Genomic DNA, 14,305 nt, shown 5'->3' with positions numbered 1-14,305 from the left:
AAAAAAAAAAAATTTCTCCTCTTGACAGAAGAGTGTCAGAGAATTTGTGGCTGTATATGTAGAACTGGGGGATGGTCTGCTCTCAAGTTTACTGAGCCCTGCCAAGATGATGTTAAGACCCTCCCCCACTAAGCTTTCAGATGAGACTGCAGCCCAGTTACCACCTGGGTTTTAGCGTTGTGTCAGCTCTATTTTCTAATATGAAATTAGACCTCTGAACTTAGAATTTACCTTGCACGTGGTTATTGTGCAACAAGGGATTTCCTTTTCTCCTTGGAAGGAAAACTGTTTCACAATGATGACTAGTACAATGTGGAGATTTTCTGTGTGCAGTCAGGCTAGTACCTGGACCCCTACCCTTAGCCCCCACAGCTTGACCACTGTGAAAAGGTGGTGTGTTGTAGGTATTTTCTCAATTGAATTTGTATTCCATAAATAATGGTCAGAATCTTGGGCAAGAGCTATATTTGAGACTGACTGTGGCTTGAGTAGGCCTTTGTGGGCCTGCTAATGCCATCAATAATAGCGTGCTCCTGGTAAAATGAGTTCTATGTCATTCTGTTGTCTCAGATGTCCATGCTCATACACATGCTTGACAAATGTGACTCATTTTTAAGTTGGGGGCTTCTTATGTTACATTAAGTCCTCCCCCAAAATCTTCTCATTTTGAGCTATCAGCCTTTAGAGAAGAAACAGTGACAGAAAAAGAGATTACTCTCTTTAATTTATTTATTTTTGATTAATTTATTCTTAGCACTAAGAGTCCGGCAGACCTATTAAGACATAATTCTACTCAAAATCAGATTTTCTGCAGGGCCCATCCCAAAGTCCCTTTATAGTCGACTCCTTAATTTCTAGAATTCTATGGTCTTAATCAGGAACTTCCAAAAACACTCGTTCAGATTTAGCACCTGAGAAGCCTTTTTGGCCAGCCTTAGACCCGCTTCAGCCCACATGGTTATGAAGCTGGATGGCCTTCCTGCCCACTAGAGGTACCATTCAGACCCCAGTGGGTTCTGCACAAGCCTGCCTGCCTTTGCTCTCTCAGGAGTGATGTTTTCAGACGTGATTCTCATTTTATTCAGCAACGCTTCTGTTGGTCATTAGAGAATCCATCCAGGAACCAGCACATTGTTTTAATATCTAAGTGTTTGCTTGAGCTTGTATTCGAGGAAGATAACTGACACTGCCATCTCTCATCTTTGTCCTTTTGTGAAGTTGGACACCCAGAAGCGCCACCTCCATCTCCACTGACCTTCCTGAGTTATGCTGTTCTGTTTCGTATCCCTACTTCATAGAAAGACGAGTATGGAAAACATCCTGAAGTGCCTTTCCGTGTCATTTGTAGAGCCAGAGTTGAAGATTTTGTTCATTATTTTTAACATGAGTATGCACTGGGTTATCTAACTTCCCTTAATTAGCCATGAGACCCAGCCTGCTATCTCAGAGTGACAGGTCCTTAGAAGGAATTTTTAGAGCAGCTGATTTACATGTACTGTATCTCTAGTAAGAGCCGAATTAAAAAAAAAAATTCCACTGACATACTGAAAATCAATTGAAGACTTCATAGTAAAAACATGATTTTTCAAAAAGGGAAATATAAAAAGTTTGAACTGCTATTAGAATTAGAAATGGTGAACACCTAAAATAGATTGTAAAATATCCTTAGCTTTTGTTCTGGAAGAACAAGGAAAGAGAAGAGGGAAGAGGAACAGAAAAAATTCAAATCGTACCAGAAAGGCAAAATGCTGGTATTTAAGACTCAATCTCCTTCTCTTTCTCTCCTCTAAAGTAAAATTTAAAAAAAGAGTGGGGGGTAAATCCGGAAACATCTCTTATTTTTGAGTAAATAATCTGTTAATTCTAAGATTTGGAATAGCTGATCCTCTTAAAATCCTCTCCCTCTTAGAAAGAGAACAGTTAACACCTCACTCTGGGGACAGCAGATCAGTTTTAGAGAGGAAATGGACTGAGATCTCTATCTGGGGGCCTTCCGGTACTCTAAATTACTTGGAATTTTAAAGCAGGGTTGCAGTTCAGCTGCCTTATGATGCAAATGGGACCGCTTTGACATTTGCCCCGGGACTGATGGCATTTGAGCACTGGGCTGGTCAGAGCTCACGGCTGCTTGCCCAAGGCCACCACCCCTCCCGCATGTCAGCGGGGCCTCTGCCCTGGGAAGAGGCTCCTGGGCATGTGAGTATTCATCTAGGTAGCAATGGCTGGGGACATTTAAAATGTTTTTTTAATTTCTGTTTTTGAAAAAGTAAAACGTCACACAGAACAAAGCTCAAAAAGCAGCAAGAGTTACTTTTTTAAACAGGACCATGGACTGTTATGCACATTCTCCTGCCGTCTGATCCCCACTCCCGGTTAACAGTGTATCTTGTAGATATTATAGCTCCATATCTGCAACCATTACCTCATTCTTTATAAAGGGGCATCCTGTTCCACAGTGTAGATTATTTAGTGCAAAACGCTGGTGCCGGTCTTTTTATAAACCATCCTCTGATGTTCGTACATGAGCAAAACCTACATCGTGGAAGCTAATCTGTGATGAGCCCTGTTGATGCTCCAGGTTAATGTTCTTATTACCAATATTTCATTCCCCTTAGATTCTTTTGTCTTCTGAGCCCCAACAACAGACAACAGTTTCATATATTGGAAGCCTGTTTTTTTAATGGTGGCCAGCCAGCGTGAGCAAAATGGACTCCTGCAATGATTCCTCTTTCTTTCTCCTTAAAGTCACTTAATTTAGCTATCTCTTTATTTCTAATGTAAAAAGAGAACCCAGACAAGTTTGCCATAAGGTCTCTAACAAGATCGTTCCCTGTTCCCTTTCTGATTTGGATTGAAGAAATAAAGTCAGAATTCCTTTTCATGAAAAAACAGCAAAGAAAAAGTCACTAGACCTGACCTTCCCCTGCAGCAGGCCGGCTGCGTAATGCTGAGCCACCACTGGGGGAGAGGCTGGTGTTGGTCTGAACAGATTGCCAGGAGGTCCGGGGCTGGGCAGGCTCAACTGAGCGCTGGGCCCGATCATTTATCACTGTCTGGGGGTGGGTGGGTGGCACGTGTAGGGGGGTGCATGGAGGGAGAGGGCGCTCCTGGTATACTCCAGCTCAGCTGCTGACAGCACCTCATGCACCCTCTATGCAGATAATGTCCCATCAAGGAACAACGTGCTACCTGCTTAAGGCTGCTGATGCGTTCACAAGGCAAGAAGGAAAGGTCTGCCTTATGCCATGGAGTTTTGAGGGAACCATGTGTCACCTCTTCTCCGTGGTGTTGTATAGATCTGCTTGTAAAAGCAGATTTGATGTTTAGAGGTGCACAGGTAGGCTCCCGAGTAATGATATGAGCTGGAGGAGAACATACCTCGTGGGCCTCCTGTCTTTATTACACCCACAGGACCTGGATACTCTACCCACAGTGATATTTTTGTTTGTTTGTTATGTATTTTTATTTTTTATCACACTGAGTATTTTTTTAATTTTTATTTTTTTTTTATTTTTTGCAGTTTTTGGCCGGGGCTGGGTTTGAACCTTCCACCTCTGTCATATGGGGGCCGGCGCCCTACTCCTTTGAGCCACAGGCATCGCCCCCCACACTGATTATTTTATCGTGGAAGAACTTCCATAACTAAATGCTGGGGAGGAGGCAAAGGACTTTGCTTCCTCTGTGTGTGGGGAAGTCAGACCCTGATAAGTCTTCGGAGGGCACCAGTTTTTAGAACAAGAACGAAGAGTATGATTTGGGTGTGATTCTTTATAGGTGTGTTTAACATTCATCTAAAAACCCTAAAATTTGTTTTAGAATCAAGAATTACATTCCTTGGTATAAAAGAACTCGTTGTGGTTTGCAGCCGTCTGCTGTGGCGTACCTGTATCTCAACATTGTTACTCACCAGAATGTCCCGTGCATCAGGCTGCAATATAGATTTTAATCCTTAAAATAGCCTCATTTTAATCGTAATTTCTAGTCTCAAGATGATCTAATTTTGGTAGTCATTAGGAATTGCTTGTGTTGGGGGGGGGGAATTTCATTAATTGATGGAAATCATCCATCAGTTAATACAGTATACTTATCGGAGATGCCTAAGTTAGACATAGCTCTTAAATGTGGTAATTAATAAAAGTATTACAGAAGTGAAAAGAGAATTCTTCTAAAAAGTAAATTAACAATGATGGAGTGCTTTTGCTGGGGTAGTGTATGAACTGGGGTGTCTAATCATGGCAGGATGCTCTGAGAGCCGTAGGCAGTGCTGGTAACAGAAACCTGTGTCCACATGTCTGCTCAGCAGCTCTAAGCGGTGGTGCAGGCACTGCGGGTTGGTGAAGGCTGAAGAGAGGGCAGGTTTTGTATTTTCCTTTTTGCATTACCCACAGTAAGCACAGTGTCTGGCAATAACCAGTGTTCAGGAACTGTGCGCTGAGCACGATGTGGTTTGGTCAGGATGTGGCTCCTGAGGCAGAGATGCACCCCCGGTCCCCATGTCACCCTTCCTCAGTCCTTCCCTCACTCATGCACCTGCCAATTGTTGAGCTCACTCAGGAGCCTGACCCCGGGTAGGGGCAATGGCATGGCCTTCATCAGAAAGGATTTAATAGACCAGCACATGGCTGGTTCGAGTTGCTCTGGAAGTCCCTGGACAACTCTTGCTCATCACTTGGGCAGTTTCTTAGGTAGCAAAAGCCGAGAGAGTTCAAGGTACTCAGAACCCTGGAAAGAAAAGGGTCCTCGGATGAGCCTTTATGTGGTAAGGCATGAAATAAGCTGGTCGTTGGCTATTCCCGTTTAAGAGAGGCTGGCTGCTTTCTCTTTTTCTTTCTACTCAAAACAGAAGAGTGGTGCTTGGAGGAGCACACTTAGATCTTTCCAGCTCGAAAATAGACCTGATGGGCCGGCTTGCCTCTTTCCCAGGGCCGCTTTTGAGTTTCTTTTTGTCCTTCTACCTTTTACAGTTTACTGATTATCAAAGAAATATTTGCTTAAGAAAAATTTGGGAGCACATAAAAGCATAAAGGAAGAAAAATCATCCATAAATCTACATACGGAGGGAGCCATTATCACACTTTTACCACGTTTCCTTCTTGTCTTTTTTCTGTGACTTTGTTCTTGGCTTAATTGACAAGGATACTTTTTTGGGATCTTGCTTCCCCCCACTCAACTCTATCATTACTATTTCCTGACGATTTTTTTTTTTCCCCTGGAAAAAAGTATTTATGGTCATACTTTATAAATTATTATACAATATTCCATCTTAGAACTGCACAACGATTTACTATTTTCCTTTTGTTAGGTCACTTAGGTTGCTTGCGATTTTCTGCTATTATGAATAATTCAGTTGTAAGTGTCTTTGGAAATGTTTATCTCAATTCTGCTGATTTCCAAAAGCAGGCCTTTAAAATTGGAGAGACCAGGTGAAAGGGTTGAAATGCTTCTGATGTTCCTGATGCCTGTGACCAGGTTACTTTCCAAACAGACGGTGGCTCTTCACGTTCCCAAGCAGCATATGCTGGTCTCACTGCACCTTCATTGTTTTTTAGGTTTTACTATTTATGTGAATTAAAACTAGTGTCTCATAGGGTTCAGCATCTATTTGTATATTTACTTATTTTTATATTTAACTGTTCTTCTGTATAATACCTGTTCTTATGTTTTCTATGGTGATGAAATCTTGGAATCTGTCTTATATAGGGTTATGGGAGTCTGCAGAGTCAATCTCCACACCAGTTTCCAGGGCCTCTGGCTTCTTTCTGCATTTAACTCATAGTCTTGGGCACCAAACAGACATCAGGAAATACCGCAGGCAGGGCATTAAAAATAAAAATGTCGTATGTTTGCAGAATGTTTTATTCTCATCTTCATTTCCTCGTGTTTTTGGCTAGAAATCCATCTTCCCTAGGGTTTCTCTGAACAAGTTTTGTTGGTTAAATGAGTATCCTTGGATGGAGGGTCTACAGAATTTACTTTTACCCCCACAACATGAGTACCTGGCATGTACTCAGAGCTGAGAACATCCTTGCTAGTGACCACAGAGGTGACCCAGCCCCAAGTGTCACCGCAGGCCTCATCGAGGCGTGTCACTGTGCAGGCTGGGTTTCGGCCTAGCCTTGACCTACCTGTCCTGCTTGATATCTTCTGCACAGAGATGACAGGAGGCATGGGGGCTGCCCCAGCAGTCTGAGCAGCTTCTTCCCTGGCCTGGAGGCTTGTTGCTCTGGGAGCAGAGGGAGGAAGGAGTCTGGTAGTAGTAGATGGGGTTAACTGGAGGGAGACCAGCAGTCAGAGTGCAAGAAGAAAGTCCTGAATGGTGCATGAGTTGTTTTCAGTGATGGGTCTTTCCCTGTTCTCACCCGATTGTCCTCTGTTTATCCCTAAAGTGCCTTTTGTTTTGAGGGCAGCCTCCATTTGCATATAGTTGTTGGTCACCATGCATAGAGGAGTGAGGGGTGCCTTGCCCTTTTCCTAGAGCTTTGAAAGTGGAGTTTGCCTTCCACATCTGCAGCAGGTGTCCCATTCCCACCATGGCCATTGTGGAAGGGTCCCTGTCTAGTCTCTCCTTATCACAAACGAGTTCCAGCTGCCTATGGTCACTCACTTTATGAGTCAGTAGGGAGCATTGGGACTTCTTGAGACACAGGACTTGGGGGAAGGGAGGTTGACTCCAGGGCTGAGCAGCCCTACCCAGAAACTCACCCACCACCATGTCCATCCCCACTGTCCCCTCCCGAGCATGCTATTAAGACAAAACCCACTCTTGGTTAACTTTCACTTTGAAACGCCATGGTCCTAAATTGTAGGAACTGTAAAGGATAAAAACAGCATGGACAGGGAAGCATGGTGCCTCTGCACGTGAGTGCGGACAGGCGTCATTTCCTGCCCTCCCTGTCCCCCATTCCAGATCTGAATGAGTGACAATCAGACCATCTCTAGCTTGCTGCAGAGGGTGCCTTGGGTGGGATCAGGGCTCAGGGTGCTTACTCAGTGTCCCTAAGGGTCCTGCTGCTGGACACAGGAGAGACTGGTCCAAGGCAGGCTGTGGGCCACACAGGAACTCTACTTAGTTCCAGTCTGACTTGTCCTTTGAGACACCATGACTTCGTGACCTTGAGAAAGAGCCTCAGAGAAACAGATAATAGGAGCGACGCTGAGACCATGTTTTGTTTTGGGGTTGATGAACTTTTATGGCCATATTAGTGAGGTCAGTGTGCTCTGTCTCAGCCCCTCTAGGGCCTTGCTCTCCTCTGATCAGTGTAGTGACGGCTTGAATGTTTAGGGGTGACATACGGTAAGTCAGTCTAGACAGCTCAGTGGTGTGACATGTGGGTTGGGCTGTCCTAGGGTTAATAACACAACTGGGAGGGGTGCACACTCCTTGCTGCCCAGCTGCTCTGTGGGTGTGGTCTGATCCAAGGCTCTTCCAGGCCTGGGTTGATTTCGGTTGGTCAGTGACTGACCAGGACTCTCAGAACAGTGGCTGCTATTTCTGGAATCTCCAATTAGGTAGTGTCTCCTTATTCACCCAGTCAACTGGACCTACACCCTTGAATACTGAGAGTCTGGGGACGCATCTTCCTGTCCCCCCACTTATCTGTCATTTATCACTCGATCCCCCTACCTCCTCTCCCAGAAGATAATGAATTTTAGCTTTTCTAGTCTGAGCACAGGACAGGCAGCTCATCCCTGGCTGGGATGAATTTATTCCTGAATTTGAGTTATTGCAGGTTCATTATTATTGAGCAGTTTTATTGTATCTTTTTTAAGGAAGAAAACAGTCATAAAATTTGAAATGCATTAGACATTCTCAAAATAAAAAGCAATGTCAGTATCACCTTCGAGAGCCTTTGAGTATGTCCCCCAAATCCCCTTCAAAATCTCTACAAAAGTTGACGGTGACCCAGTCTAATTAACCTGTGTGCTCCTCAAGCACTTGGCTTTCAAGATAAATGAAAATATATTCCTCGTCCTCATATACCCTTGGCAGAGGACAAGTCATTGCCATTAGCAGAGGTTGTCCTCCTGGGGCATGTGGCTTTGGAACGTGCCCCCATGGAGCAGAGAGAGGAACAAGCACTTGCGGCCAACCAGCCAGATTGGAGGCATTCACCCTGCTGTGGCCGGGCAGCAGATGTCCCTGTCATAGGCCTCCTGTCCCCACTGCACACTCAGCTGGTGATCTGTTGCTGGGACCTCGTCACTGAATGAGTTTTCTGTTTTGTGGGTTTATTTCTGTAGTAAAATGTTCTGTCAATTTTAGAACAAAAGTTAAAAAATGCTAATTTAAGTTCCCAGGTTAGTCCACTCTTCCCCCAAATTTTATTTAACCCATATAAAGAGTTTAAAATATCTCTAGTTCTTTGGCCCCCAAACACTTGCCTTAGCAGAGTTTGAATGGGAAAATGCCTTTAGAAACTTCCCCATGGTTTCCAGGAAAAGAATGCCATTGCTTGATTTTAAAGAGCATTCTATTTTCTCATTACGGAATGGAAAGTAGCTCTCATATCCCCCCACCCCCCCACTCCATTCTCTTTCAAGCTGTTTATAGAGTTTGGAAGATTTTCAGAGGGTTTTATTGCAATGTATCATGTAGAAATGAGGAAAATGGCTTCTTCCTTTGGACTGTATTTCTATTTTATTCACTCAGACCAGGAATGGCAAGATGATTTAATCATACATGCCACCTCCAAGCAGTAAGAGACTCACTGTGTAGGGTCCTGTGTTGGGAAAGGATTCTGTTGACATTTGGGGATAATGGAAGTGTGCGGTGGTTGATTAGTGATGTCTGCATGGACGTGGCAATGGAGCATATGCAGATATGTGTCATGAAATACTGTGAGAAGTGAAGTTCACACATAAGTGATAATACTAGCCTGACAGTACATGGTATTTGCTATGTACTAGACACTGTTCTAAATGCTTTTCATATTTATTTAATTCTCAAAACATCAGGTGTGTACAGAGGAAGACATGAACAGTGAAGAAACAGCAGCATGGAGCGGTTAACTGACTAAGGCAAAGTCAAATGACTAGGAAGGGGCAGGGCTGAGAGTCACAGGCAGGCTGTCTTGTTCTGGAGCCCATGATCTTAGCCCTGGGTTCTGTGCTGTCTCTACTACGAGTGCTGCGTCTGCCCTCCACAGGACTCAGCTGTATTTCAGAAGGAAAGTGCAGAATGAAGTTTACAGAACCTGTTATCCTTGGGCCTCAGGTTCTTGAATAAAAGACAAGACAGGGCCCACTTGATCCACTTCAGTAAGCAGGGAGCAGCTGACAAACTTCATCCATCCTCTCCAGTGCACGGGGCATTTCTGTCTGGTCTCCCGCAGCACTGCCAGCTTCAGAGGGGAGTGGGTAAATGGGAAAGGGATGCTGGGTGGGTGCTGCAGGAGCAGACCAGATGGACTACTGCTTGCCAGGGCACCTGGTGGGGGAACTATTGGCCATTTTCAGTGATTATTTTTATATAAGGGACACATGTGCATATTACATAAAGGTGTATTACAGTCATGTGACTTATCATGTCTTGGTCAACAAGGGACTGCATATATGACAGTGGTCTGTAGGGTTATAATGGAACTGAAAAATTCTTACTGCCTCGTGACATTGCATCAAAATATGTTCCCATCAAGTGACACATAACTGTCCATATGTATTTTTAATGCATTTTTTAGAATGGCTAAAGAGAGACTTTTTAATATCATTTACTTCATTCATTAGCTTAAATACTCATTGAACACCTGGACTAGTACATTGTCCCGGGATTGTGGAAATGCTGGGCCTGAGGAGAAACACCCCCTCCCCTCCCTGAGCTTACAGTCTACTGATAGGTACCATCCTCGTCCAAATGATGACGTTTAATTGTAAAGCACAACTCTGGAGTGCTGCAGAGAAAGGATGCTTGGTCCCAAGATTGGGGAGGCTGTCATAGAGGGATGAGGACCACGCAGGGCCTTGAAGGCCGTGCTGAAGAGTATTGACTTTGGCTAAAGAGTATTGGGAAATTGTGAAAGATGTGAGAAGGGGTTGGGAAGGTTGTGTCACATAATTAGATTTTTCCCTTTTGAAGGCTAATTGTGCTACATTGGGAAGAATGAGTTGGGGAAGGGATGTGGAGGAGTTGGAAGGCGGTGGTAGGAGTCCAGACAAAGAGGTCCCTGTGGGGGGCAGGGGTTGAATGGTGAAGGGAAGAAGGAAAGGGATTGTAAAGATGCGTATGGGGTGAATTCTACTAGAGTTGGTGTGATTAGACGTGGGGAGTGAGGAAGAGAAGGGGTGAGGATGACTAGGAAGTAGGAGAATGGTGGGCCTATTTCCAAAGGCAGGGGGTGCTGGAAGGAAATCAGGATTGGACAGGAAGGCCATCTGTGTGCTTTCAAGGTGCCCCAGAGCAGATGTCAAATGGCGTGTGCTTTTTACGGAGACTGTGTAGTGTTTCAGCTGGGCTGTGGACAGTCCTGGGAAACCAAATCGTGTGGAAAATATTTTGAAATCTCTAATTTTGTTGATTTTTAAAAATTCAAACATATTTTCATCTTAGACAATATAAAAATCTAACAATGATAAAGGAAATTGATTAAAAATAAATACCTTGCACACTCTTCCTGTTTTCATTTCTGTGTGTTTCTCTGCTCGTCTTTCCCCATAAGTATTCATAGAAGATGTAATAGGATTGTTTTCCCTTGTCATTATTCCATATATTTCTCTACCTTTTTTTTTTTTTTTTTGAGACAGAGTCTAACTCTGTTGCCCATGGTAGAGTACCGTGGTGTCACAGCTCACAGCAACCTCAAACTCTTGGGCTTAAGAGATTCTCTTGCCTCAGCTTCCCAAGTAGCTGGGACCACAGGCACCCACTACAACGCCTGGCTATTTTTTGTTGCAATTGTCATTGTTTAGCTGGCCTGGGCTGTGTTCGAACTCGCCAGCCTCCGTGTATGTGTCTGGCATCGTAACCACTGTGCTACGGGTGCTGAGCCTATTTCTCTACATTTTGACACATCTCTTCATGATATATTTAAAATATGTTGCATAATATTCCATTCATTTGATAAACCGTAAATAGAAATTTTCCAAGTAATTTCCCCACTTTGGGCTATTGAGTTGATTGTAAGATTTCATTACTATAAGTAATACTTTAATAAATACGTGCATACTCTGTTTTTCCTCTTGCATTTTTCCTTCGGTTAAATTCTGACAAGTGGGGCTTGTGGGTTAAAGAGTTTAATGGGTTTCCGACTCTCTGGGTAAAGGCAAATGCTTTCAAAACCACTGGCAGGGGTTGTGGGGTGCTGATCATAGAATAAGAGCTTTGACCTCCACATGGGGGGCTCATTATGTTACTTTGACTTCACTAACCAATGGTCCTCACCATATTAGTGAGCGCTTGACCAGGTTATGAGGAACCTTTCAAAGGTATGCACTGCTGTCCTGTTTCTTGAAACATTGGTCCTAGGGTTTCTCTCTTTTTAAATACTGATTGCATCCCTGTTCATATTGTTAAGAGTCTTCGGGAAGAAGCCACTCCCAGTTCAGCCTGAAACCAAGAGCTTCCCTTGTTCTCCAGGGGACAGTCTGGCATGGGGGGCTCTGGCCAGGAGTTGGGAGTGTTCAGGCTGGATTGACCCAGTTGTCACTGACTGTCCGGCTCTATATAAACTCAGGCCCTTTGGTACATGCCTTTGTAAAACAACAAACCTGACCTTGATGATCTTTAGGCCATTCTGTCACTGAGATCAAAAACAAAATAATCAAAAGTCAAGGGTAAGGGTTGGTGCATTTCTAACTATAAATGAGAAGTAAATTAATTGACACATTTACTGACATGTGTTAGTATGTGCGTAGAACTTTACACTGAAACTTGCATTTCTTTCTTTCTTTTTCCCTTTTTTTTTAGCCAAACATCATGTCAATGGCAACAGAACAGTGGAACCTTTCCCAGAGGGAACACAGATGGCTGTATTTGGTAAGATATCAACTCTGAAAGAAAACCCAAATTGTGTGCAAAGACTACTGCCAAATTTCTTAGTTTTTGCAAGTATCCTCAGGGCTTCAAAAATCTGGGCTCTTCTAGATACTTACAAGTTGTTACAGCCAAGAAATCTATCAAGTTCTTAGTAATTTCTGTGATCAGAAAAGCTTATTGTATAGAATTTAGTCTACTTTCTTGTCTGACTTTGACAACCCAAATGTCAAACTCTGAGTATTTGCTATTTCTTATGTCCACACTGTGAATTAACCCTGCTAATTTAGGGGTTGAGTTTCTCTTTAGGAGGAGGGATTCCCCCCCCTCCCCAGATATATAACGTTGTTAAAGGCTGGGATTCAAGTAGTTTTGGCTTGTTATTCCACAAAAATCAATCTAACTGAATGATCTCTTTCTTTACCCATCCCAAATTGAGCACATTCTTTAAGAGAAACCATTAATTAGAACTGTTTTCAGCAGAATAAAGTCCAATCCCTGAGTGCACACCTACAATATACAGATATGTGGTTGAACCGAACTTCTCTGTTAAATTCCAAACCGTTCGGCAAAGAGGTTTTTAATCCACCTGTGTATCTAATGTTGACTTACCTTCCTTCACAGTGTCTCTGCACTGGGCCTTTATTTGGCTGTCTTCCTTTCTCTCTCTTTCTCTCTCCTCCTCTCTCCCTCTCTTCTTTTCCTCACCTGCCTGCCTTTGTACCTCCTCTCCCTTCCCTCCAGTGATGCCCTGGGGCCCATCCCTGTGTCAGCTTCTAGGGAGGACCATCTCCATCCCCTGCACGTCAGCTTCATAGTGAACTGTCTCCCCTGGTTCCTTTCCCTCTGCCCATAGACAGGTTCTGTGATGTCTTCATTCCTAAAATACGTGAGGTTCCCTGACTGTGCCTCCGGCAGCTTCTGTCCTGCTCTGGTCTTGACCGTCTCCTATGAGGGTACAGAATTGCTGTGAAGCATTGAAGTGTGTTTGAACTGGAAATTAGCCTCAGAACAGCCTGGTCCGTAAATTAGCACATTCGAGATAGAACATTCCCTTAATCCCAGAGACAGAACCAGAATTAGTAATCAGTGAGGCTCAGCAGTTGGAGAATTATGAAACAGGGACCGAATTCTTCCTGACTGTTGGTAAATCTTGCTCTGTGTGGGCTATTCCCTTTTAAAACCCACTAATCAATGATTAGAAGTCATTGTGCTCAGAAGTTAATGTGGTGAATTTGATTTCTGTAGAAGAAGGCACATAAAGGACAGACACTCTGAAATGTATGCTAAAATGTTTGAGACCTTCCGGTCCTAGCATGGTGTCAGTTACCATGGGACAGTAAGTGCTGGGTATATAATATTGAAAGGGTCCTTTTGATGATTTTTATTTCAGTCTCTCAGATTTGCCACCCCTACACGTATTAGATAGTAGGCCCTGCATCATGTATCATACTCGGAAGTGTAAGTTGACCTTGACCTGTCTTGGCAGGTCTTTCTCCTTCATGATGATATTGGAGGAAAACTTTCCCGAAGGGCAGACCCTGTACCAGACAGGCTGATGACATTGACTATAGAATTAGAAATATCAGGGAATAAGGCTCTGTGGCAATTTTTTTTTTCTGGTCACAGGTTTAGAGTGGTTTTCTAAAAATCCTAACCCAAGGCCTTCATTGTTTGATTTTGAGCAAACAACTCCCCCTCTTCAAGCCTCAGTTTTGCAGTGAGAGGGCCCATGGGGTCAGCTTTGAGATACCTTTGCAGCTCTGGGCCTGTAGCTTCTGCCTCTGATGCGTTCAGGACCGAAGGCTCTTCTGGCTGTGGCCAGCCCCTGGGAAGCCCACTGTGAGCGGCCACGTGTGCTTTTGAAAGAGATGAATCATGTGCATAATTTTTACACGTTAACGACACATGAAAGGCAAAATTATACAGATCGTAAAATGGAATACGTTTGACATCTAAGAATTCTTAGTTTAGAACTTCAGTTTGGCTCTTCCAGATTAAAGCCCTATTTTGGTTAAGTATATGCAAGCATTTCATATTAATGTCTTCAGAACTGTCCTCTCTCTCTGTCACTTGTCCACCTGGTCTATAGTGCAGAGAGATTTTAGGGGTGCGGGGGTGGGCTTCTGCCATTCTGAGTTGTTTAGCTCTGCACTCCCAGGGTCAGACTCAGCACAGTGCTTGACTCTTGGGGATATATTGGACATGCCATCTTGCCAGCACCATGTGTGTTTCAAGGATCATAAAAGAATCCTCTTCTCAGTGAGCTCTCAGACTCATCCAGAGTACCCCGGCCAGTGAGGTGGCAGGTGGAGCCCAGCTAATTGACCCTGAATCCAT

General features: G+C 43.8%; 1 protein-coding gene across 1 annotated transcript in view; it reads left to right on the top strand.

The window, feature by feature from the left end:
* Positions 1–14,305, top strand: part of MSRA (methionine sulfoxide reductase A) — a 321,213-nt gene that overhangs the window by 117,340 nt on the left and 189,568 nt on the right. Inside the window, exon 2 of the mRNA XM_003793929.3 lies at positions 11,900–11,968. Coding sequence (XP_003793977.1) covers positions 11,900–11,968 — 69 coding nt within the window. The remainder of the gene's footprint in view (positions 1–11,899; positions 11,969–14,305) is intronic.

The sequence above is a fragment of the Otolemur garnettii genome, unplaced genomic scaffold, assembly GCF_000181295.1.
Source record: "Otolemur garnettii isolate 467f Iridium unplaced genomic scaffold, OtoGar3 scaffold00074, whole genome shotgun sequence".
In the NCBI taxonomy this organism is placed as follows: domain Eukaryota; kingdom Metazoa; phylum Chordata; class Mammalia; order Primates; family Galagidae; genus Otolemur; species Otolemur garnettii.
The sequence above is the reverse complement of the archived record's forward strand: the minus strand, read 5'-3'. Positions and strand labels throughout refer to the sequence as shown.